The 22,589-nt window shown below is 46.1% G+C and overlaps 1 protein-coding gene across 4 annotated transcripts in view; it reads right to left on the reverse strand.

Annotated features, from left to right (window-relative positions):
- Window positions 1-22,253, reverse strand: part of Utrn (utrophin) — a 489,906-nt gene extending 467,653 nt beyond the window's left edge. For 2 of the 4 annotated variants that reach the window (XM_085842639.1, XM_085842635.1), the window contains exons 1-2: window positions 21,479-22,253; window positions 13,041-13,208 (exon numbers count right to left, since the gene is read on the reverse strand). In XM_085842639.1, coding sequence (XP_085698765.1) covers window positions 13,041-13,119 — 79 coding nt within the window. In that variant the 5' untranslated portion in view covers window positions 13,120-13,208; window positions 21,479-22,253. Of the gene's footprint in view, window positions 1-13,040; window positions 13,209-20,821; window positions 20,960-21,281; window positions 21,301-21,478 lie in introns of those variants that run through there. The other 2 variants (XM_085842637.1, XM_085842636.1) reach the window with 2 other exon arrangements.
- Between the last annotated feature and the right edge of the window lie 336 nt (window positions 22,254-22,589).

Raw genomic sequence — 22,589 nt, forward strand, 5'->3', positions numbered from 1 at the left:
ACTTTCCATCCAACAAGATAGGAACAGCTTCCTCCAGTCACCAGTCCCAAATGCTCCCCAGCAGAGCACAACCAAAAGCAGGCATCTGTTAGCTGAATAATTATGACTTCAGCACATCTCAGCTTTATTGACTAAACTCCAATGACCTTTCCACTGCTTAATTATTCTCTAAATGAAAGGTATTCTTCAACATCTGCTCTCGATTTATTTTTAATTTGCATTTACTCCATCGTCTCTGCTGAAGCTGAATTCGGTAACACAGGATGACATCATCTGCACAGCATCAGGTTAAACACCCCCAGTCTTCAATTAAAGTTGAGCTGAAGTCGTTTTCCAGGCTCTCTTGCCTACAGATTTTACTTGTCGGAGATGATTATCCCCGCTTCAAAGTGATAGTGTTCTTTCCTTGCTGTCTTTACAAAGAACGCTTGGTCTCCGTTGCATGACGCCTTTCTATGTCTACACTCTACAGTAAGGCATCCTCTAACCCCTTGCAGAGACAACATGGAGATACAAAGACCAGAACACATCCAGAGCTTGACTCCAAGCTCACTGCAAGCTAGGCTTTGGGGGAAATGGCCAGGAATCTTCCACACTAATTAAATTCAGGAACATCCTCTCATTTCTGAGTCAATATTTACATTGTAAATTTCAAAAGGCATTATCATTTCACACAAGACATGACAACAATCCACTGACAACTGGATCCTGTATCACTCGGAAACCAATTTTTGCTGTTTGGGATAGTCTGTTTGGGATAGATTTTATTGGTTCTATTTTGTGGTCTCTTTCTTTTAAGTCAAGCTAAATATGGTTTTTCCTAAATGGGTTGTTAAGACTTGCCCTACTCTTCATTGTAGCCAATGTCTGCACAAAATTCTGTGTCCCCGACACAGATGGACAGCAAGCTACTCAGGCCCAACCCACAATGCCCTTCCACGCACGTATCCATCTGAAACTGCCCAGGAAACGGCTCCCATTAAACTTGGGGGTGAGGGTGGGGGTAATGCTCAAATTCCATACACAGAAACAAACACAAAAATTACTGTCTTCAACCTTAAGGGTTGCCTTCTCGAGGAATGAGCCGACATCCCCTCCTATACTTTCAAAGATGTTTATTTAACTCAGTGGTATTCCTGCAGAGGTCTACGAAAGATTTGGGATTTGGTTTGGTTTCATTCAGTTTTGGTTCTTGAAACATAAAGATATTCCAAGCCCTCCAGGATGTTCTTCTAGATCCCTAAGGAACATGCTGCCATGGTCACAATCCACTTAACTCCCCCTCCTTCCCTTTATCCTTTTTTATCCTGCCTGTATCCTTTTTTATCCTTCTGCCTGTGTGAATATCTGTGAACCATGTTCAAGCCATGCCCACAAAGGCCAAAAGAGGGTATCGCATTCCCTGGGTCTAGAGTTATAGGTGATTGTGAGCCACCACATGGTGCTAGGAATCAAACCCAAGTCCTCTAGAAGGGCAGGCAATGCTCTTAACCACTGGGCCATCTCTCCAGTTCCTTTATAACTTTTTAACCCTTTGACACACAGATCACCCTTTCTTAAAATTCACTGGTTTTGAAAGAATGAGAGGAGGCTGGAGAGATGGCTCAGTGGCTAAAAGCACTGACTACTCTTCCAGAGGTCCTGAGTTCAAATCCCAGCAACCACATGGTGGCTCATATCCATCTGTAATGAGATCTGATGCCCTCTTCTGGTGTGTCTGAAGACAGCAACAGTGTACTTGTATATAATAAGTAAATAAATTTTAAAAAAGAAAGAAAGAGACAGAGAGAGAGAGAGAGAGAGACTGCTTCATTTCAAAGGGAGCAGAAATGCCAAACATCACCTACTTAGACTTTAAAAAGCAGAAAGGCAAATATACTTACAACTTTTCTGTGAGCATAAAGAAAATCAGGAAAGAAGCACAGATTTTTTTTTTCTTTTCCCATTACCAATGACAAATACATCCTTTTAGGAAGTAATGTCTTAGAAACTATATATTCATATTAAGGGGCTGGGGAAGGGCCTCAGTTGGTAGAAATCCCCAGTTCTCCATAAACCAGGCATGTTGGCATACATCTGTCCTCTCAGAATTTTGGGCATCTGAGGCTACATGAGACCCTGTCTCAAAAGGGGGATGGAGGTGGAGTAGGGGTGGAGAGAACCAGCCAGGTAGCCATCCAGGTACACAACACAAATCCCAGTCCTTGGAAGGCAAAGGCAGAATGATCTCAGTGAGTCTGAGGCCAGCCCAGTGTACAGAGCAAATTCCAGGATGGTCAGAAATAAACAGTGAAACCCTATCTAAAAACAAAAGAACAAACAAACAAACAAACAAACAAACCAAAAGAAAAAAAGAAAGCTTTCACAAAGAAGCAATCAGAGCAGTCCTTGCTCAGGAGCTGTGGGCAGGAAAGTTAACCAAGGTTAACCTCAGGAAAGGGTTAACCACGCTGAGGTGTGACTACAGTACAGATGGGACAGAGACAGCCCTATTCAGTATTTGGGAGGAACATTCTAGTTCAGATGCCCCAGGACTGAAGCAGCATCTGTCAGCCCTCCCCTGACCCACTTTCCTGAGTTTCACCTCCTCTCAGCCAAACCCAAGCTCCAAACTATGAGACACCAAACCATCAAAGGCCAATATTATGAAAGTCATTACCTTTTAAATCTATTTACCAGGAAATGTTTCTGAGTAAAAATAAACAACACTTGACTCTCCCTTTCCTCCCTTCGGGGAAACTCAAGGCCTGACTTTCACTATCTAAGCCAAGGCACTAGGAAGGAGAAACCCTCAGGGCTCATGGAAATTCCTGAGTCAGAATCCTGGAGGGCGACTCTGACACACAGCCTGAAGCTTCAAGCCCAGTGTCCCCAATAAGAGAACACACATCCATCTATGTGATTACAGAACTTACTTTAAATAATGCAATTCACAGGTGCCCTTGACGGGGTATATCAGTCTCAAAATACATCTCCTCCACATAAGTACTGTAGAGCCAAAAATCACAGGAAGGCAACCAAACCTTTCTAATATGCAGGCATGTGGAGCATTGGTATTTCTGAAAGGGCGGGAAGCAAGGCCAATGTCCCAGGCTTTATCACGTCAGATGCCAAGTACCAAGTCCTATACTGAAATAGATTTCTCTGCTGAGAAGGTCCTGCATTCTCTTGGTTTGGGTTGGTGAGGTGGTTGGTTGGCTGGGGGAGGGTGGGGGGGGGTTGTGATTTTGCTGCTGTTTTGGTTTGGTTTGGGTTTTTTGGATTTTAGTTTGGGGGAGGGGGGTTGTTATTGTTTTGGTTTTGGTTTGTTTTTAAGGTAGAATCTTACTGTGTGCTCCTGGCTGACCTGAAACTCACTGTGTAGACTAGGCTGGTCTCAAACTTACAGAGGAACTCCACTAGCCTCAGCCTCCTGAATGAAAGGCACGCACTGCCACACCCAGCCCAGAGTCCTTTTTTTTTTTTTTCAAGAAAGGGTTTCTCTGTGTAGTCCTGGCTGTCCTGGAACTCACTTTGTAGACCAGGCTGGCCTCGAACTCAGAAACCTGCCCCACAAGTGCTGGGATTAAAGGCGTGCACTACCACCACCCGGCCCACAGTCTTACTGTTTGGACAGAAAAAAAAGTTTTGTGACAGAAGTAAGGGCCACAGGGATTGCACTGGACACATAAGTAAGATTCCCTAGCCAATCGCACACACTATTTGTGTGTTTGCTATGTAACTGAGCTCCACCACTTTGACAGAACTGAAACACACACACACACATATAGTCACCAAAGTCTATTTGTAGAACCCACATACATCGAGAGGAGAAAACCAACTCCCATAATCTGTCCTCTGACCTCTACATAGGCACATATACACACACTAAAATAAATGTTAAGAAAATCATTTTTAAACAATAATATAACAAAAACTGAGTTCCCAAAACTAGTTGGTGGCTGTGCCACACCAAGTCAGAATCTCAGCTGCCACACATGCAGAAGAGACCAACAATTCACTTGTGAGTCATCGTGCCATGAAAGCCAGCCTCAGCAAAAGCAGACCCGTGGGACACACACCTTAGCTGAGAAGTCCGAGGACTTCCTAAGTCCCTAAGTGTCACCTGCACCCTGAGAGGGGAGGAAGCAATGGCAAATGGGAAGGAAGCCTGGGATCCAAGGCTGGGTCTGGTCCCCAGGCTATCATCTCGAGAGTAAATCTCTATCATACTGTAGCTCACTGGGTAAGGCGCTTGCCTTGTAAGCACTTGGTATGGTGGCAGCATTTGGTATGCTTATAATTCCAGAACTAGGGAGATGGAGAAAGGAGGACCCCTGGGGCTCAGTGAGCAGGCAGACCACCAGGAGCCACTCAGAGCCCCAATCCTGTGAGAGGCTTAAACAAAAAAGGTTCACAGCTGCTAAGAAACAGCACCTAAGGCCATCCCTTGGTCTCTATGCACTCGCACACACATACACATACATGCAGACAATCTCACGCTGGCTCGCATTCCAAAACTTGAGTTGAGCATAGCTCTCATTCAGCAGTTTTAATTTTAAAAAATGCATATCAAAACAACAACATAGTTAAATGCTTGTTTCTCCACACAGTGTAAGAGGGAGGGACTCCAGCTACCTGCATCCTATTCTCCACTGCTTTAGATTAAACTTTAACTAGTGTTTACAACTGCCTGCATGATCGCCCTTGTTCCCTTGTTCCCGGGGAGAATCATGGTACCAGCATCCAGTGCAAACTTCTGGGTTCAAATAAGGTTCAATCAAATTGAGTTTTCAGTCCTGTCTATATAATGAGCACACCGCCTCTGCTAGAATATTGGCGCAGACAAGATCTTAGATTGCTCCTCCTCAGCCTCGTGAGGTGACAACACAGGCAAGCCTTTTGCTCGTCCCAAGACTGCTGTTCTCTAACAGACTTGAGTTTCCACCCGGGTCCCTGTCTGTCCCTCAAGGCAAGTCCCAAGGGCTTGTGGAAAAAAACCAAGCCAACTGAAAGGCTTCCCTTCAAAGGACAGATATTTCAGCTAAGGGAATCTCCAGAAGGAGCAAGGAACTGTTTTCATAGTCCCTTAAACTGTGGAGAAAAATCTCTCTTGGATACTACTGTCAGTGTAAACCTTTTAAAAATCAGACCACTCATGCCCTAAACGCAACTTAGCCACTAGAAGGTCTGAAGAGGACCTTCTGAAAGGTCAACAGAGAAAGCCAACCTCCTCAACCTTTCTCTCACACCAGACCTTGTTGGGCAGCTCTAATTTACACCAGATATCACAGGGCATGTTTTCAGTAAGCTGGCTATAATGGAACACAGTGTAAACCATCAGCAAAGAAATTTGTTTTCCTTTAGTTTCATGGGCTCCTCTGCCCTCCCCCAACACATCTCGATAGCACAGTTACCTCCCTGGGCACCAGATCAGGGCCTACCCTGTGCCAAATGTCAGTGCATCTGAAATCCTACCTTCTTTGCCAGCCAGTTAAAAGCCTTGAACAGCCATCAGAGGAAGAGAGAAAGAGAATCCACGTCAGAGACAGTGTCAGTCTCTCATCTTCCGCCCCAAGGACTGTCTGTCCTCCAATGTTATCCCCTTTGTCAGCTCCCGGAAGAGAATGACAGAACAGAGATAGAAAAGAAGGCAGCCAAGCAGCAGCAGGTCCTGTCTCTTATGTGGGCTACGATACCACTAGGGAACCAAAGCAGCCCCAGACTTCAGCCCAGGGTCACCCTCAGTAGGTAGCAAGGAGGGAGCAAGAGAGGACCTGTGCACAGTTAACACCGGGCAAATTCGCAAGGAACAGATCTGAGCATAAAATAATGGCCCTCCTGGCAGGCACAGGATGAAGACTGTGCAGAGTTCAGTCTCCTGGTTTCCCCGTCTAACCTGAACCTGAATTCAAATCCCAGCGCGTGAATCTCCAAGCCATGGAACCTTTCCCATTGGGTAAGTACTTATCACTTGGCTACAATCCACTGTGCCCTGGGCTTGATGCCAGAGGTGTACTGGTTCCCCAAGTCACATGGAGTTGAGCTGCATTGAAAAAGGATATCAGCAAGTACAAAATGCAAACAAAGTACCAGATAGCGAGAAAGAAAACACAGAGAAGTCACAAGCAGTGATAGGGCACAGGGTGACTAAGCAAGGTGTGGTATGTACACCTGTAACTCTGGCACTTGGGAAGCTGAGGCAAGAGCATCATGAGTTTGAGGCCAGACTAGGATATAAAGCAAGCCCTTTTTTCAAATAAATACAGAAAGAAAAGAAAATAAGAGAAGAATAAAGAAAAAGTGTAGGTCAAAAACAAACAAACAAACAAACAAAAAACATGACTTCCAAAGTCAACAGAGAAGGCCACTTAATGAAGGCTGCATTTAAGCATTAACCTAAATGGCAGGGAACCAGGTGCACCTGGGAAGGTCCTACTGAAACAGAGAAAAGACTAGTGTAACAAATGACTCCTCTATGGCTTTTGATTGCCACCTGTGAAAGTGCAGCTGGGATGCAGGAACCAGCATCAGCATCACCTCTAAGATGCTAACATTAGAGGCTCAGCTTTACACAGGCTCTAATTTCCTCAACAATCAGAACGCAGAGTTAGATAAAAAAAAAAAAAAAAAAAAACAAGGAGGCAGCCAGCCACAGGGAAGCAAGCCCAGCACGTGGGAGGCAAAAAGGGTGTGTGTGTGTGTGTGTGTATATGTGAGCCCAGCCTGTTCTTTGATATTTCATCACGTCCCAAAGAAAAGTTAATAAACCACACACTCACCAGTAGCACATTTTCTCTGAAGATTATTCTCTTTTTTTGTTTGTTTGTTTTTGTTTTTGTTTTTCAGGACAAGGTTTTTCTGTGTAGCCCTGGCTGTCCTGGAACTCACTCTGTAGACCAGGCTGTCCTCGAACTCAGAAATCCGACTGCCTCTGCCTCCTGAGTGCTGGGATCAAAGGCGTGAGCCACCACACCCGGCTTCTGAAGATTATTCTTGGACTACCATTTTAAAATCTTTATAAACCTGTTAGGCTTTCCGACTGACACAGATTAAGAAATGTCACTATTCTAGCCACTTCTCACAACCTTATCACAAGTGCTTTAGCAGACAGTGAAGGCTCACTGTCAGCAGCCCTAAACCCTAGCCCAGTAGACAACAAATGCTTTCTAGACTCTTCTTTTTTCTATTTTGTTTTTTATTGGGTGGGGGTGGGGTGGTCCGGTTGATTTGCCAGTTTTTGAGGCAGGGTATCTTAGAGTGACAGGGTGTCAGTGTGTCATGACAAGCTGAGGATACCCTGAACTTCTGGTCCTCCTGCCTCCACATTCTGAGCACTGGGATTGCTGGTGTGGACCACCACAACGTGCTTATGTATTGAACCCAGAGCCTCATGAATGCTAGGCCAGAACTCTACAAAGTGACCCACGGGCTTCACATCTAAGGCAACCACAAAGTGTGTGGCTTTTGTTCTTTAAACTATCCCAGTGCCTACCATTGATCACTTAGTTGTAGGGCAGGAGTGAAGCCCAAAGTGAGTGTGTTGTTGATGTGGGCACAGCCATGCCTCAGCCTCCTGGAAGTGGCCACACCCTTCCTGGGTGAGACTCAAAGGGATGGCTAGCCCTTCCTTAAATGGGATTGTGGATCTTGACAGTGTGTGCAAAAAATGTCTTCCATAACTCTCCTGTTCCTCCAATGTTTACAGTCTTAGAGGCTGCTCTCTTATAGAGATTGCTCCTAGAGCTTAGGGAAACAGGCCTCTATTTCCAGGTGTATGTAATAAGCCCACCTCCCTGTTAAACTGTACACAATAAGCACTCTAAGCTACATCAGTGAGCACATCCCACAAAACCCCCGCTTTTCTGTCGTTTTCATCCCTCATCCGAATCCTGGGGCGATGTGCAAGTAGTCGGTGCTAGGTATTTCTCTTCAGATGGCCAAAATGGCTTTTAAACACTGAATTACGAATCTGATGCACAACTTAAGATGGAATGAGGGCAATAACTGGTTGGTTAGTTGGATGGTTGGTTGGTTTTGTGAGCTAAGAGCTCATATCCTGATCCAAAAGCAGGAAACAGAGAGAGGAATACTGGGATCGGGCTGAGACTTTCAAAACCCTAAAGTTGACCCACAGTGGTCCAACTCCTCCAACAAGGGCAAAAGTTCCTGGTTCTTCCCAAGCAGGTCCATCAGGGAGGGACCCTGTATTCAAACACAGAACCCATGGGAGCCGCTGTCCTTCAAACCAACACACCACTGGAAGGTCAACCAGGCCACCCAGTGGATAGCCACTCAAGAGTATATGGAAACACAAACTGAATTCTGTTAAAAAAAAAAAAAGGAAGCAAATTGTGTGAGAAGGGAAGGAAGAGTAGACCTGAGAGATGTTTAAGAAGGGGGAGAATATGACCATAATATATTGTATGAAATTCCCAAAGACCTACTTCAAAATGTAAAGTCTAGGTATGGTGGCACATGTCTAACACCAGAGCTCAGGAGGCAGAGGCAGGTGGATCTCTGTGAATTTAAAGCTAGCTTGGTCTACATAGTGAATTCCAGATGAGCCACAATTATATAGTGAGACCTTATGTCTCTGTTTGGGTTACTATTACTGCGATGAAACCCCATGACCAAAATCAAGTTAGGGAGAAAAGAGTTTATTTGGTTTAGACTTCCACATTATAGTCCATCATCAAAAGAAGTCAAGGTAATAACCTAAATAGGACAAGAACCAGGAAGGAGGCGGTGACTCAGAGACCAGGGAGGGATGCTGCTAATTGGCTGCTTTCTTATAAAAAACCAGGACCACCAGCCCATAAATGATGGTCCATCCACAATGGGCTGGGCTCTCCCACATCAATCATAGATGAAGAAAATGCCCTACAGCTGGACCTATCTTATGGAGCCAATTTCTTAATTGAAGTTCCCTCCTTTCAGATGACTCTAGCCTCTGTCAAATTGACTCAAAAGTAGCCACCACACTGTTTCAAAAATGAATAGATAGATAGATAGATAGATAGGTAGATAGATAGGTAGATAGATAGGTAGATAGATAGATAGATAACTTTTAAAGAGTATATGAAATTGGACAGGACTAGAAGAGAGACGTGAAGAATCAAAAGGGAGGTTATTGGAGATCAATTTGATCAAAACACATTATATGCATGTATAAGATTCTCAATTTTATTTCAGTCTTTTAATCTCCAATAGAAAGAAAAATATTCCTTTATAGGAGGTAGGGGTGTTTTGCTGAGATGGAATCTCCCTAAATTGCCCAGGCTGGATCCTAAATAGTGTGGCTGCAGGCATGCAGCACCACACTTGAGATCTCTTCTCTCTGTTTATGATGTTATGACCTTTTTTTTAATGGCCTTTTGCTCCCGATTCTATCTCCACCTCTCAAATGCTGGGATTATAAGCAAGCAACAGGTACAGGGTGAATATTCCTTCTTAAAAAGTGGAAAACTAATATGCAGCATGGAATAACATAACCAGTAAAAATCTTTCAAATTTATTTATTGGATATGGATCATTCCAACTATTTAATCCAGACTTCTAAAAGTCTCTTAATAATGTGTAAACTTTGGAGTATCCCGAGATCCTACCCTGTGTACTAAGCATTTGCCACAAACAAAAATCAAGAGTATGGCTTCCAGAAATCAAAAAGATGACTCACAGACTCATTCAAATCCAAATTGATCTGCCAGCTTTTGCAACACAATCCAGCCAGAGGAATGTGATTCATAGCTCAGCTACGCAGGAGCTAAATTTTCGTCATGTTTTGAAGTAGGTGCCACTCAAAGGGAGGGCACAGTCATAACACTGACAGTAAAATGCTACAAGCAATTTGAGAATTTTTTAAAACGTAAGAAGTCAGTAATACAAGTCCATCAAGCGGCTTTGGAAAACACGTGTGGACAGTAAGAAAAAGAGCTATCCCAAATGCCAAGAGGATTCTGGGATATATCTCACATCTTTTTGGAGGCAGAATCTCATAGCCCAGGTTGGCATCAAACGCAAAATCTCCCTGTTCCAGCCTCCCACCTGATAGGAGAGCAGATGTGTGCTTACTTTGTTATTTTATGTGTTAAGAGTGTTTTGCCTGCGTGTATGCATGTGCACTGTGTGAGTGCTGCTGTCCTCAGAGATCAGAAGAGAGCGTTGGCTACCCTAGGAGTTACAGAGGGTTGTGAGCCACCATATAGGCTGTGGGGATGAACCCAGGTCACCTAGAACAGCAACAAGCGCTCTTAACCACTGACTCATCTCCCGGCTCCCACCGGCAAGCTTTTAAAAGGTACTTTCCACATCAACAGCCTCCTGTATCATAATCACTTAACAATACCTCAGAGCACCCTTCATGTCTGTAATGTTTATGTACACTCACATACACACACCTCAGTATCATCACTTCTTATGAACACGTAGCTACTTCAGTCATGCGCTCTATCTTAATTACCTCCACTGGGATGCGGCATCATCCACACAGCTGTGCGATCCCAGTGAAGAGACAGTAAGTTCCTAGCTATTTCTAGAGTTATTTGACTAAGAACACAGACTTTAAATAAAATAGTAACAACCTAAGAACTGGCGGTCATTTCTAAACACTCTAGGCAACAATGACCTAACTCATGTCCAAATTGGATTTTTATGGTGCTTTCTCTCTCTCTTTTTTTTTTCTCTATTGTAAACAGTACTACAGTCAACTTCTTAAATGTACATTTATATCCTCTGCCTGGGAAGAAACTCTATAAACAGAGTCATTCTACCAGTTGATGTTCCCTATTTAAAAAAAGCAGTACGGAAGGTTGGCAAAATGGCTCAGCAAGAAACCCAAGTTTGGTCTCCTGGATGCACGTGGCACATCACAGAAAGCTGACATTTGTCCTCTGACCTCCACAGGCGTGCTGTGGCATGAGCATCCAACCCCCACGTACACACCAATGAGGAAGGAAATGAAATAACCCCTGTCTTCCTTAGGGTTCTATTGCTGTGAAGAGATACAATGACCATGCCAACTCTCATAAAGGGAAGCGTTTAGCTGGGGCTGGCTTACAGGTTCAGAGGCTCAGTCCATTATCATCATGGCAGGAAGCACAGCAGCATGCAGGCAGACCAACACGGTGCTGGAGGAGCCATCTTGATCCACAGGCAGCAGAAGAAGACTGTGTGCCACACTGGGTGTCGCTTGAGCACAAAAGAGCTCAAAGCCCATCCTAACAGTGACACATTTTCTAATAGTGCGACTCCCTATGGGCCACGCACTCAAACATTGAGTCTATGGGGGCCATACCTATTCAAACCACCACAATATTTTATAAACAAACCATCTTAACCCCAAAAAGTATACACTGTAACAAATTACCCCCAGCAGTATATGAACCTCACTAACTTTATAAACAGCCATTTTAAATTTAATAAATAGTTTGGAAGTGTGGATACTCAGAATATACTCTAAAAGTTAAATTTTTCCATAAAACTATTTTCTAGTGGACAAAGACAGAGAATCAGTGATAAATATCTAAAGTCTTTTTTTTTTTTAGTCTATTTTATTTACTATTGATGTATATGTGTGTCTGCGCACATGCCAATGTGCACATATGGAGTAAGAGGACAGTTTCTGTGGAAAGGGTTCTCTCCTCTACCTTTCTTTACTGGGGTCCCGAGGACTGAGCTCAGATCACTAGGCTTCGGCAGCATTTACCCACGCAGCCACCCTCCTACCCCAGAATCCAAGGTCTTCTGTAATAGAGGTTGATTCGGGAAGATGCGAAGGATCACCTGTCCTCACAAGTGGACATACAGAGACATACAACTGTCTCTCTCCCACTTTCCTGTCACTTTCCACATCTCTACATATGAATTCTGTGCCCCTAAAATGACATTTAGGAGATCACAGTGAATACACCACATGACATGCCGACACACTTCTCAAAGAGTCCTTAAAGCTACAAAAACCACTGCATAGTCACAGCTGTATCTGTAACATCCAGACGTTTCACAGACCAAGCACCACCAGCATCACGAAGGGCAATGCATAGCCTACTGAGATCTCATTTCCTGCACGTATTTTAGCAGTTTAGACTAAGAAATGAGCTCTTACCATAACACACAGACATTTCCAACAGGAAATATCACCTTTGAGTTCTATTCGATGTTGTTGTTTGTTGTTGTTGTTGTTGTTGTTGTTGAAGAGAGACACAAAGGTAATATTTATAATGCTGGAGTTACAAAAGGACAATGCTCACAGCCAGGTGAGAACTCTATATAATTTTCCCAGCTCAGAAAGGCCATGCTTGCTCAAAAATATCTCCCCTTTGAGCCTGTCTCAAACCATGTTTGAAGCTCTTTTAAAAATACAGAAATTTTCATTCAGTGGGTTTGGAGCAGAGCCAACACATCTGCATTTGTAAAAAACTCCCAGTTGATTCATTTGGAGAGCCAGAATTGAAAAGCAGTGGTTATGTAATAAGCTGGGGGTGGGGTGGCATCCAAAGACCTCCAATCCAAATGTTCACATGAAAGTCATTCGTCGGTCTTAGTCTGGCTGATTTGATCACATTGGGGGAAACTGTATCTTTAGAAATTAACATTTCTAAAAGGAAAGAGAAGGTCACATGCCAGAGTTAGCATCCAACAGCAAAAGGGGTGGGCAAAAGGTTACGGAACCCCACCACAAAATGATCTTTCCACCAGAAACTATGGTATTCGCTACTCTAAGCATGTGATTCCTTTCCGTTTTCAGGGAATAAGGGGAAATGTTAGACTAAGCTTGTCTATCTCATTGACATCATAACTGTGCAGCATCAGTTATGCTGTAGGCAGGAGTTTCTCCCAGTAAAACTACTGCACACACAATGTAACAAAGGCAGGCTGGGAGCATAAGATAGGCCACACAGAGACTGGAGATTGCTTTTCACAGAGCAATAGTCACTCACGGCGCAGAATTCAGTTTTTCGGAAGTTTACTTAACAAGAACAATGCACAACAAGCTAAGACATCTCTGTCTTCAACACAGTCTATCCCGAAGGCTCCACAGTGAAGCATGCATTACTCACCAGATCTGGACTTAATGATATCACTGAATTCATTCTGCCCATCATCAGGCCTGGCTTCAAGGTCCCCATACTTGGCCATCTTGGATGAGTTTCAATATAATCCAAAGGCTTTCCCAGATCCTCTTCTGAAGGCTAACTCTGAAAAATGGTCCAGGCTAGCATGAATACCTAACAGGAAAAGAGAAAGTATTGAGTAGAAATACAGAAACATATTCCTTATGTTTTTTCCTTTGCTTCTGGCATACGTCTATGTGTGCACATGTGAAAAAGGTGGGTGTGCATGTACATGTGTGCATGTGGAGGTCAGAGGGTGACACTTGGGTGTCTGCCTCAACTGCTGCTCTCTACCTTTTATGTTAAAGCAGGGTCTCTGTTTGAACCCCAGGGTTCTCCTGAACTCACATCCCACGTGCTGGGATTACAAACAGGCTGCCAAATGTGCCGGGCATCTGCATGGATACTGGGATGGGGTGTCAAGTACTTAACTGCTGAGCCATCTCCCAGCCACATATAGTCTAAGACACAGTTACGGAGTGGCTTCATGAGCACATCCACATGAGGCTTTATTTAGCACAGGCTTTTCCACGTGAGTGAGGCTTATGGACACCGAGCTTCATGGATAAAAAGAAATTCACTATATAATCAATGACCTCATTACAACCCTGATGACTGACAGCAGTCCAGAAGAGAAAGCTAAAGTCATAAAGTCATAAAGTGGGCGAGCCACACCTGCCCAGGGCCACTGAGAAGGCCTTCCTGAAGCAATGGCATTTGGGTCTATCCTTCAAGGAGAGGAAGAAGTTCACTAGCTACAGGGGAAGTAGAAAAGAGAAGAGCTTGGTATGTGAAATATTAGCGCAGCTGAGAACTGGGAGGCAGGGGGCTAAGTCCTGCTTTTGGACAACAGTGAATCAAGAGGAAGCACATCACACAGTCGAGGAAGAAAGCTGGGGCAAGAGATTCCTAGAGAGGCTTGGATACCTGTCTGAGGAGAAGGACAGTCAGAGAGGTGACATAAGCCCGTTCACACCATGGCTTGTCAGTAGGCCGGAGTAACTCAGGAAGCACCAAAGACTACAGTACATTAGAGCAGTGCTCTCATTAAAGAACTTAGGCGGTGAGAAAGGAGATGTCGAATGGAAACATTTCAGCTCTTCTCTGCATCTGAAATTGTTTCATGCTACTACGTTGGAGAAAAATAATCCCACGCTTGACCAGTGATCAGACTTTACAAAAGCATCAATGGGGCCTCAGGTGACAAACGGAAATCACAGCGCACCCTCTGTTGAGTATCTCTGTCTGTCAGAGAATCAATCATGAGGCTTATCATGGGCACACAAATTGGAAGAGGCTATCAAAACAAAAGGCCTAGGGAATTAGGAGATGGGTCTGTGGGTAAAGAGCCTACTGCACAATCATGGGAACCTGACTTCAATCCCTCATATTTTATAAAAAGAAAAGAGGGAAGCAAGCATGGGCATGTGCCAGCAATGCCTGTTTCCAACTACTTCCTCTGGAAACAGAAGGATCATAGCCAACCAGCGAGCCCCAGGTTCAATGAGAGATCCTGTCTCAAAAATAAGGCACTCTGCCAATCTCTGGCCTCCAAACTATAATACACACAAACAACACACACATCCCACAGGCCCAATGTCACTCAAACAAAAACCACCCAAAGAAAGGTAGTTTCTTCATGGATTAAACAAAACAAAAGAGACCTGACCACCAAATACTATCCTGGGTTGAATTTTCAAAGAAAACATTTTAGGGTTTACTTTAGGCAATATTATTATACCAATGTTAAACTGCAGAATTAGTTAACAATGTTGTTAGGTAAGAGGATATCTTCCATTGTAGGAGACACTATGAAATCATTAGTGCCTATGACAGGATCTTCGATCTATGTATTTATATATATACATCGATACGCACGAGCATACATGCAAAGATACACACAGGCAGAGGAAGTAAATGTTATAAAGAAAATATGAGCAGCTCTGTATCTGTTGTGCTAATCTTTCTGTTATAACGCTGTTAATATAAGCAATATGTGATTGTGGCCTCAATGGATTAGACGGGGAAAAAAATAAATAGATACACAGGATATTAAATAAAAGGTCAATAAGACTCAGGGACAGCCCTGGCATTCGAGATGCAGGATACTAGCATGCTGAGTGACTCAGCTGGCACAGGGCAGCTCAGAAGTAGACGAACTACCACTCGGTTGGGAACCATGAGGACATGAGAGAGAAAAATGAATGCGGTTTGGATTTTCTCAGTGTAAGTTGCTTCTGAGACACAGAAAGGGAAAGGGAGCATTCGGGAAATAAGGATCTGGACCTCAGGGGTGGTACGGCTTGTAGATGTATGTAGAAATGTAGATAGCGATGTTGCCCACTGATACAAACTTTATTCTGGAAGGGTCATCACACCAACTCTGCCGTACATGGGTAGGTACCACTCAGATAAAACAATCCAACCTTCAGTAACGGTGAGAAATATCTCCAGGGCCTAAAGATCTGAAGATTTGCCCTGCAGGAGCACGGGTTCATTAAGAACGCCAGCAAACACTGTTCCTCTCTGCTCCCGAGCTTCCCGGATTACATTGCCCAGAGAGGAGCCAAGCTCAGCCTCTCAAGTCAGCATCTGTCTCTTCCCGACCACAGCCCCCTTTAAGAGCGCCCCAATGTCAATGAACTTAACCACTACTGAGGGATATCAGAGTCAAGACATCCCAAAAGTAATCTGCAGAAAAAGTACACTAATTCACACATTAAAACACGTGTCCGAGCCAGGCAAGGTGGTTTGTCCTTCATCCCTGAGATGACAGAATCACTGAGTTCTAGGTCAGCTTGAGCTGCCAAGTCAGACCCCCACCACCTCAAAAAGAAAAAGAGAGAGAAACAAATATCAGAACTAGGGTTTCTTTCTAGGTAGTAATGGACCACCAATTCTTTAGTGGTTCTTCCTTACGATTTTAAAATTATTTTTATGTGTACATGTGAGTGCCTGCATTTTTGTCTCTGTGCATATGTTAATTCCTGATACCTGCGAAAGCCAGAAAAGAGTGTTCCATTCCCTAAAAGTGGAGTTACCGAGGCTGGCGAGATGGCTCAGTGGTTAAGAGCACCGACTGCTCTTCTGAAGGTCCTGAGTTCAAATCCCAGCAACCACATGGTGACTCACAACCATCCGTAATGAGATCTGATGCCCTCTTCTGGTGTGTCTGAAGACGGCTACAGTGTACTTACACATAACAATAAATAAATCTTAAAAAAAAAAAAAAAGAGTGGAGTTACCAGTAGTCTTGAGTCGCCCGCAGTGGGTTCTAGGAACTGAACCTGGGGCCTCTGGGAAAGTAAGAAGTGCTCTGAGCCAAGGAGCCATCTCTCCAGCATTAATCCTTACTTCGAAGAATGAATTGTACTATATTGTTATTTTAAATTTCTTATTTGTGTAATAGTTGTGTGTTCCATTATTCAACAGTCATTCACCATAGCAAACAGTACTTTATTATATAAATATTAACATTATGCAGCATAATAACTTTTCTTTCTGCAAGTCAGGAAATGAGTAGAGGCCATTAATAAGAGCAAAATGAGACTGAATGCAGTTGAAGCAAAGGAACACTGGGAAATTGTTAAAGCTTTAAGAACCATTTCCTCTCAATATATGGATTGCTTCATCAGTCTCCCAGACTTTAGAGGACATTAAAAAAATTCTTAAATGTTTATTCTGACTTTATGGTTATTAAGAATTTACAGACCTGGGTATAATGACTCACAGCTGTAACCCCAGCATTTAAGAGACAGAGGAAAGAGGGTCCTCAATATCCTAGGCTAGCCTGAGCTACAGAGTAAATCCCAAACTAGTCTAGGCTACCTGTCTAAAAATTAAAAATAAACTAAAAGGGCTGAGGATGTGCCTCGATGGTAGCATGCTCTCTAGGGTATGCATGCATGGTCCTGGGTTTGATCCCCAGAACTACAAAAACAAAATGAAAGTCAAAAGTAACCAGCGAAGAGGACTGGCAGCCTGGCCATTTACCAAGCATCTTTCGCCAGGAGTGAACAAGTAACCCCAGTTGGAGAAAACAGAGTTTAACGCCACCTTCTGCTATACAAAGAGTTTGAGGGCAGCCTGGGCTACATGAGACTAGGGGGTCACAGAACAGTTCCCTACAAAGAATATTATCAAAAGCAAATATATTCCTCTCTTGAGGTACAAAGTGTGAAAGATTTTCTAAACTTTTATGTGTATCCTTAATATATTAGAGAACCAAAATCTTGTCCACAGAATATGTAAACATTTAATTATGGGAAATCCCGGCTGTCTAAGAAAAAGTCTCTTTCCTGGAATGAAGTTCCTTTGAAAGACAAGTCCAGTGCCACTTCCCAAGGGGCTTTATCCAGGGACCTCCAGTTAGGCTTCCAAAAATGTTTCCACTCTGTTAGAAAGAGACCTGCCACTAAACCTGATCACCACACATTTGATAAATAAATGTCAAAAAATGAATTTTTTTAAATTTTTGTGTGAATGTCTGCCTTGGCTGTCTAGTGCCCAAGGAGGCCAAAAATGGACATAAGATAGTGAACTTGGACTCTCTCTTAACCACTGAGCCATCTTTTAAAAATGCACACATGCTCGCTCTCTCTCTCTCTCTCTCTCTCACACACACACACACACACACACACACACACACTCACACACAAACACTGTTACCGATTTTATTTTGAGGTAAAGTTAACTTGTACACAGGGTTTCGTTTCATTTGCATAGGACCAATAATGCCACTTCATCGTGATGTTTGATTCTGCCTTTCACCTTGGGATAATTTTTCCAGTCATGTCTTCTTGATAATACAAATCCCTACTACACTGCAAAAACAGCAGAAAAAAAAAATCAATGAGCTAGAAAAGAATGAAGAGGGACACACTAAAACATTGAACAGCGTGAAAGGGGAAATCATTTGAAATGTAAATAAAGAAAATATCCGAGTGAGTTCCAGGACAGCCAGGGCTACACAGAGAAACCCTGTCTTAGAAAAGAAGAGAAGAGGAGAGGAGAGGAGAGGAGAGGAGAGGAGAGGAGAGGAGAGGAGAGGAGAGGAGAGGAGAGGAGAGGAGAGGAGAGGAGAGGAGAGGAGAGGAGAGGAGAGGAGAGGAGAGGAGAGGAGAGGAGAGGAGAGGAGAGGAGAGGAGAGGAGAGGAGAGGAGAGGAGAGGAGAGGAGAGGAGAGGAGAGGAGAGGAGAGGAGAGGAGAGGAGAGGAGAGGAGAGGAGAGGAGAGGAGAGGAGAGGAGAGGAGAGGAGAGGAGAGGAGAGGAGAGGAGAGGAGAGGAGAGGAGAGGAGAGGAGAGGAGAGGAGAGGAGAGGAGAGGAGAGGAGAGGAGAGGAGAGGAGAGGAGAGGAGAGGAGAGGAGAGGAGAGGAGAGGAGAGGAGAGGAGAGGAGAGGAGAGGAGAGGAGAGGAGAGGAGAGGAGAGGAGAGGAGAGGAGAGGAGAGGAGAGGAGAGGAGAGGAGAGGAGAGGAGAGGAGAGGAGAGGAGAGGAGAGGAGAGGAGAGGAGAGGAGAGGAGAGGAGAGGAGAGGAGAGGAGAGGAGAGGAGAGGAGAGGAGAGGAGAGGAGAGGAGAGGAGAGGAGAGGAGAGGAGAGGAGAGGAGAGGAGAGGAGAGGAGAGGAGAGGAGAGGAGAGGAGAGGAGAGGAGAGGAGAGGAGAGGAGAGGAGAGGAGAGGAGAGGAGAGGAGAGGAGAGGAGAGGAGAGGAGAGGAGAGGAGAGGAGAGGAGAGGAGAGGAGAGGAGAGGAGAGGAGAGGAGAGGAGAGGAGAGGAGAGGAGAGGAGAGGAGAGGAGAGGAGAGGAGAGGAGAGGAGAGGAGAGGAGAGGAGAGGAGAGGAGAGGAGAGGAGAGGAGAGGAGAGGAGAGGAGAGGAGAGGAGAGGAGAGGAGAGGAGAGGAGAGGAGAGGAGAGGAGAGGAGAGGAGAGGAGAGGAGAGGAGAGGAGAGGAGAGGAGAGGAGAGGAGAGGAGAGGAGAGGAGAGGAGAGGAGAGGAGAGGAGAGGAGAGGAGAGGAGAGGAGAGGAGAGGAGAGAAGAGAAGAGAAGAGAAGAGAAGAGAAGAGAAGAGAAGAGAAGAGAAGAAGAAAAAGGAGAAAGAAAGAAAGAAAGAAAGAAAGAAAGAAAGAAAGAAAGAAAGAAAGAAAGAAAGAAAGAGAAAATATCCAATAAAAAGAAAAAAGAAAAACAACAGCATTTAAGAGCCACCAACTCTTGTTGCCACGAATGTCCCAGGAGCTCCATGTGAGCTGGAGAGTTTAAGGATACCTCCTTCCAAACTCCCAGATGCAAACCAGGTGTAGTGGTGCACACCTATAACCCCAGCTACTTCAGAGGCTAAAGCAAGAGGAGTGCCAGTTCAAGGCCAGCCTAGGTCACACAGTGAGACCCTTTCTCAAAATAACATAAACAAAATGCCACTGCAACTCTATCAGGCTGTTCAAGTTACATGGGGCTAAAATCAAAGCTTTCTTAGTAACAATGTGTCCCAAAGAGGCTCTGCTTCCATCCACACTGGTGGAATGGAAGTAGCCACACTCTACACTCGGATAAGGGAGAAACTAGAGGTGAATGACCCGGAGGTTGTATAGGGCTCCTATGCAATTGCTGTCCGTTCTCTTCCCTCAAAATGACAGCTGGTGACGTTGACCGAGTGTTTCCCCTACTGAAACCAACACGCACCACAGCACAGGCGCCAGTTCCCCCTTCAGGGTGAATGCTTCTTAGTTATACCAGAACAGAACGCCAGGGGTGATGGCTTTATAGGCAAAAGTTCAAGAATACACAACATTCAAACGGTGTCATCATAAGGGAAAATTCATCCAGACGGCTGTGGAGGAAACCTAGTCACTCACAAGTAACCAAAAGCTAGGGATACTGGAGATAGTGAAGAGGGATGGTGAGGAACAAGTTTGCCCTTCTGCTTGTAAAGGAAACCGCTGAGCTCCAAGAACTGCCATTCACACCAAGAAGCGCTCCAGGGAAGGTTAATGCCACTGTGATTAATGCTGTTTACAGGCGCAATAAATTTTGAGTAAACACCCAAAGGAGAGTTAAAGCTATCTCGAAAGTCTCATAAACGCTGGTGAGGGGGGCGGGGGGACTTCAGCAGGAATGGCCCATGCCCCTCACTGCCTTGTCCTCGGGACTGAACGACCCACAAGAGCTTCGAATTCCTCCAGCTCTGGCAGGCACCAGCGTTATCACCAGGCTGCGTCTCCAGCGCCACCAGCAGCCAGCCCCCGAGGGTCCAGCCTGACTTCACAGGCCCAGGGCAAGTTCCAACGGGACGGATGAGACTGCTGCCACGCCACCCTGGAGATCCCATCTCTCTTGGAATTCGTGCGCTCTGGCCGCGGCACACCCTCCCACTCAAACGCATGGAGGCCACCTCTCCAGATCCTGGTGACCCAGGTGGTCTGAAGGCTAGAAGAATAAAGGATGCTACCTCAGTGACTCCAGAGAGTGGGGCCCAGAATTACACCCAGGATCTCCAATTTGGGGGTTTAAAAAAGGCGGGTCCATGACTCTGAAGAGTCACACACGTTTTCTCCTCCCCTTGAAATAACCCTGGAACGCCACACGGTCGGAATCCAGGGACTTGAAAAGTCTCTTTGAACAATGTGCCTTCTAAAAGTTGCACAGCCTACAATTAGCCCTTTGTTGGTTTTGTAAGTGGCCTTGGGCAAGCAGAGCCTCAGACCCAGGCCAAAGAGGGGCATGAATTACCTTGTCAGTTGCAGTGAGGGATGCCAAGAGTCCGGAAAAGCAGGCGGCCGCGCGGGACTGCGCACCAATGAGGTACCCCTATCCCCTCCGTCTCTCCACAGCTGCAGGCTTGCCACCTCGCCACACTGGGGCCCCACCCTCAGGAACGGCAACCACAGAGAGGTCGAGCACGCCCCCAGCCTGGAGGCCGGCTAAGAAGCGCTCCCCAACCCTCCCACCGCACAACCGCCCTCCCCACCCTCTCCTCCCGGACACCGCCCGGGCCCCGCCTTCCCGGGACCGGAGGTGTGTGACAAGCTCAGAGAAGAGGCCACGTCCCCTCTTGGAGATCGCTAGTCCTGCTGCTCGGGGCGGTAAACGGACAGGCGACAGACAGCCTCTCCTCTCAGGGAGAGACAAAACAACAGCACTAAAGTAGACCTAGGAATCTGAGACCTTGGCGACCAGTAGAGATTCCCACCTTCTCAACCCAGCTCTCTCCCGCCCAGGCAAGGGACGCTGAGCTTCCAGGGAAAGTGCAGAAGTTGGCTACAGCTACTTCGGGACCCGGGCGGTGGAATTGCAGAAAGGTCCCACCTCCTTTCAGCCCCCGCCCCATTCCCTAGGGGACTGCGGTCACATTACCCAGACCGAAGCTTCAATAATGCATGGGCTTACCTGCTAGCCAAGTCCCAGAGGCCCCAGGGTTCCTCTGGGCGTGTTCGGGTCGTGGGGAGCTTGCCTTGGACGTTACAAGAATTTTGGTTTTGCTTTTTTTTTTAAAGTGAAACGTGGAAAGCCCGACAAGATCCAAAGGGGGGTCGGGGGGGGGGATCCAAAATTGACACCCGATTGGAAACGCCCCCTGACTTGTGCAATCTTCCTGCCCCGTAGTTCCGCCAAAAAACAAAACAGTCCAAACGCTAGCCTGGGGGCAGGCGCACGCTGGAGTTTTCCCTCTGCAGGAATGACCCAAAAGAAAAGGGGCGCCGCTCCCCGAGGTGGCCCGATCGGCTGAGGAGCCCGGGGCTCCTCCTCGGCCCTGGGCGGGAGAAATCCCGCGCCCGGCGCTGCCCGCTCCCCTCCTCGGGGGAAGGGCGACTCCACAACTTTGTGTGCGAGAGCTGCTCGCCGCTCCGGCTCCTCCTCCAGGTCCTCCTCCGGCTGCTGCCGGCCCCTTTGTTGGAGAGCGAGGGTGGGGCGCTGCTGGGTCCGCCCGCCACCCCGGGTAGGGGCTCGCGTCTCCCTGCACGATTCGCCCTGCCTCGGAACCGTGGATCCCGCAGGTCGGACCCGCCGTCTCGCCGCTCGCGCGCCCCGGGGCCCCAGGCCGGGCAACTTTGTTCTCCCGGGGAGACCAGTCCCCCCTCGGCTCCGGGTTCGGTCCTGCCCCGGCCTGGAAAGCCACCGCGGGCCGGGCTCCCAGAACGTGGCGCTTCGGGTCACCTGACCGCGCGCCCGGTCAATCAGCGCTAGCCCTAAGCGCCCTCCCAGCCCGCAGCAGCCGGCTCCGTGCGGTGCGCGGTGCGAGAATCCCGGAACCAGTCGTGCGTGCTGGAAGCCAGAAGCTGGAATAGGCACCGCGAGCACGCACTGTGCCCTTTATTCAAATTGTCCGAAAATGTGTGTCACACCCCTCTAGGCACGCTAGGTCTCTTATTAACAGTGCTTTTTTTTTTTTTTTTTTTTTTTTTTTTATCTTACATAAATCTCAACCTTCTGGCCAGTTCGCCCCATTTCAGTTTACTGAGGTTGTTGAGTTTGGGGTTCTAAATCCAGGGGTATATTT

This window comes from Mus caroli, unplaced genomic scaffold (genome assembly GCF_978045245.1).
Source record: "Mus caroli unplaced genomic scaffold, Mus_caroli_1 scaffold_9, whole genome shotgun sequence".
Lineage (NCBI taxonomy): Eukaryota > Metazoa > Chordata > Mammalia > Rodentia > Muridae > Mus > Mus caroli.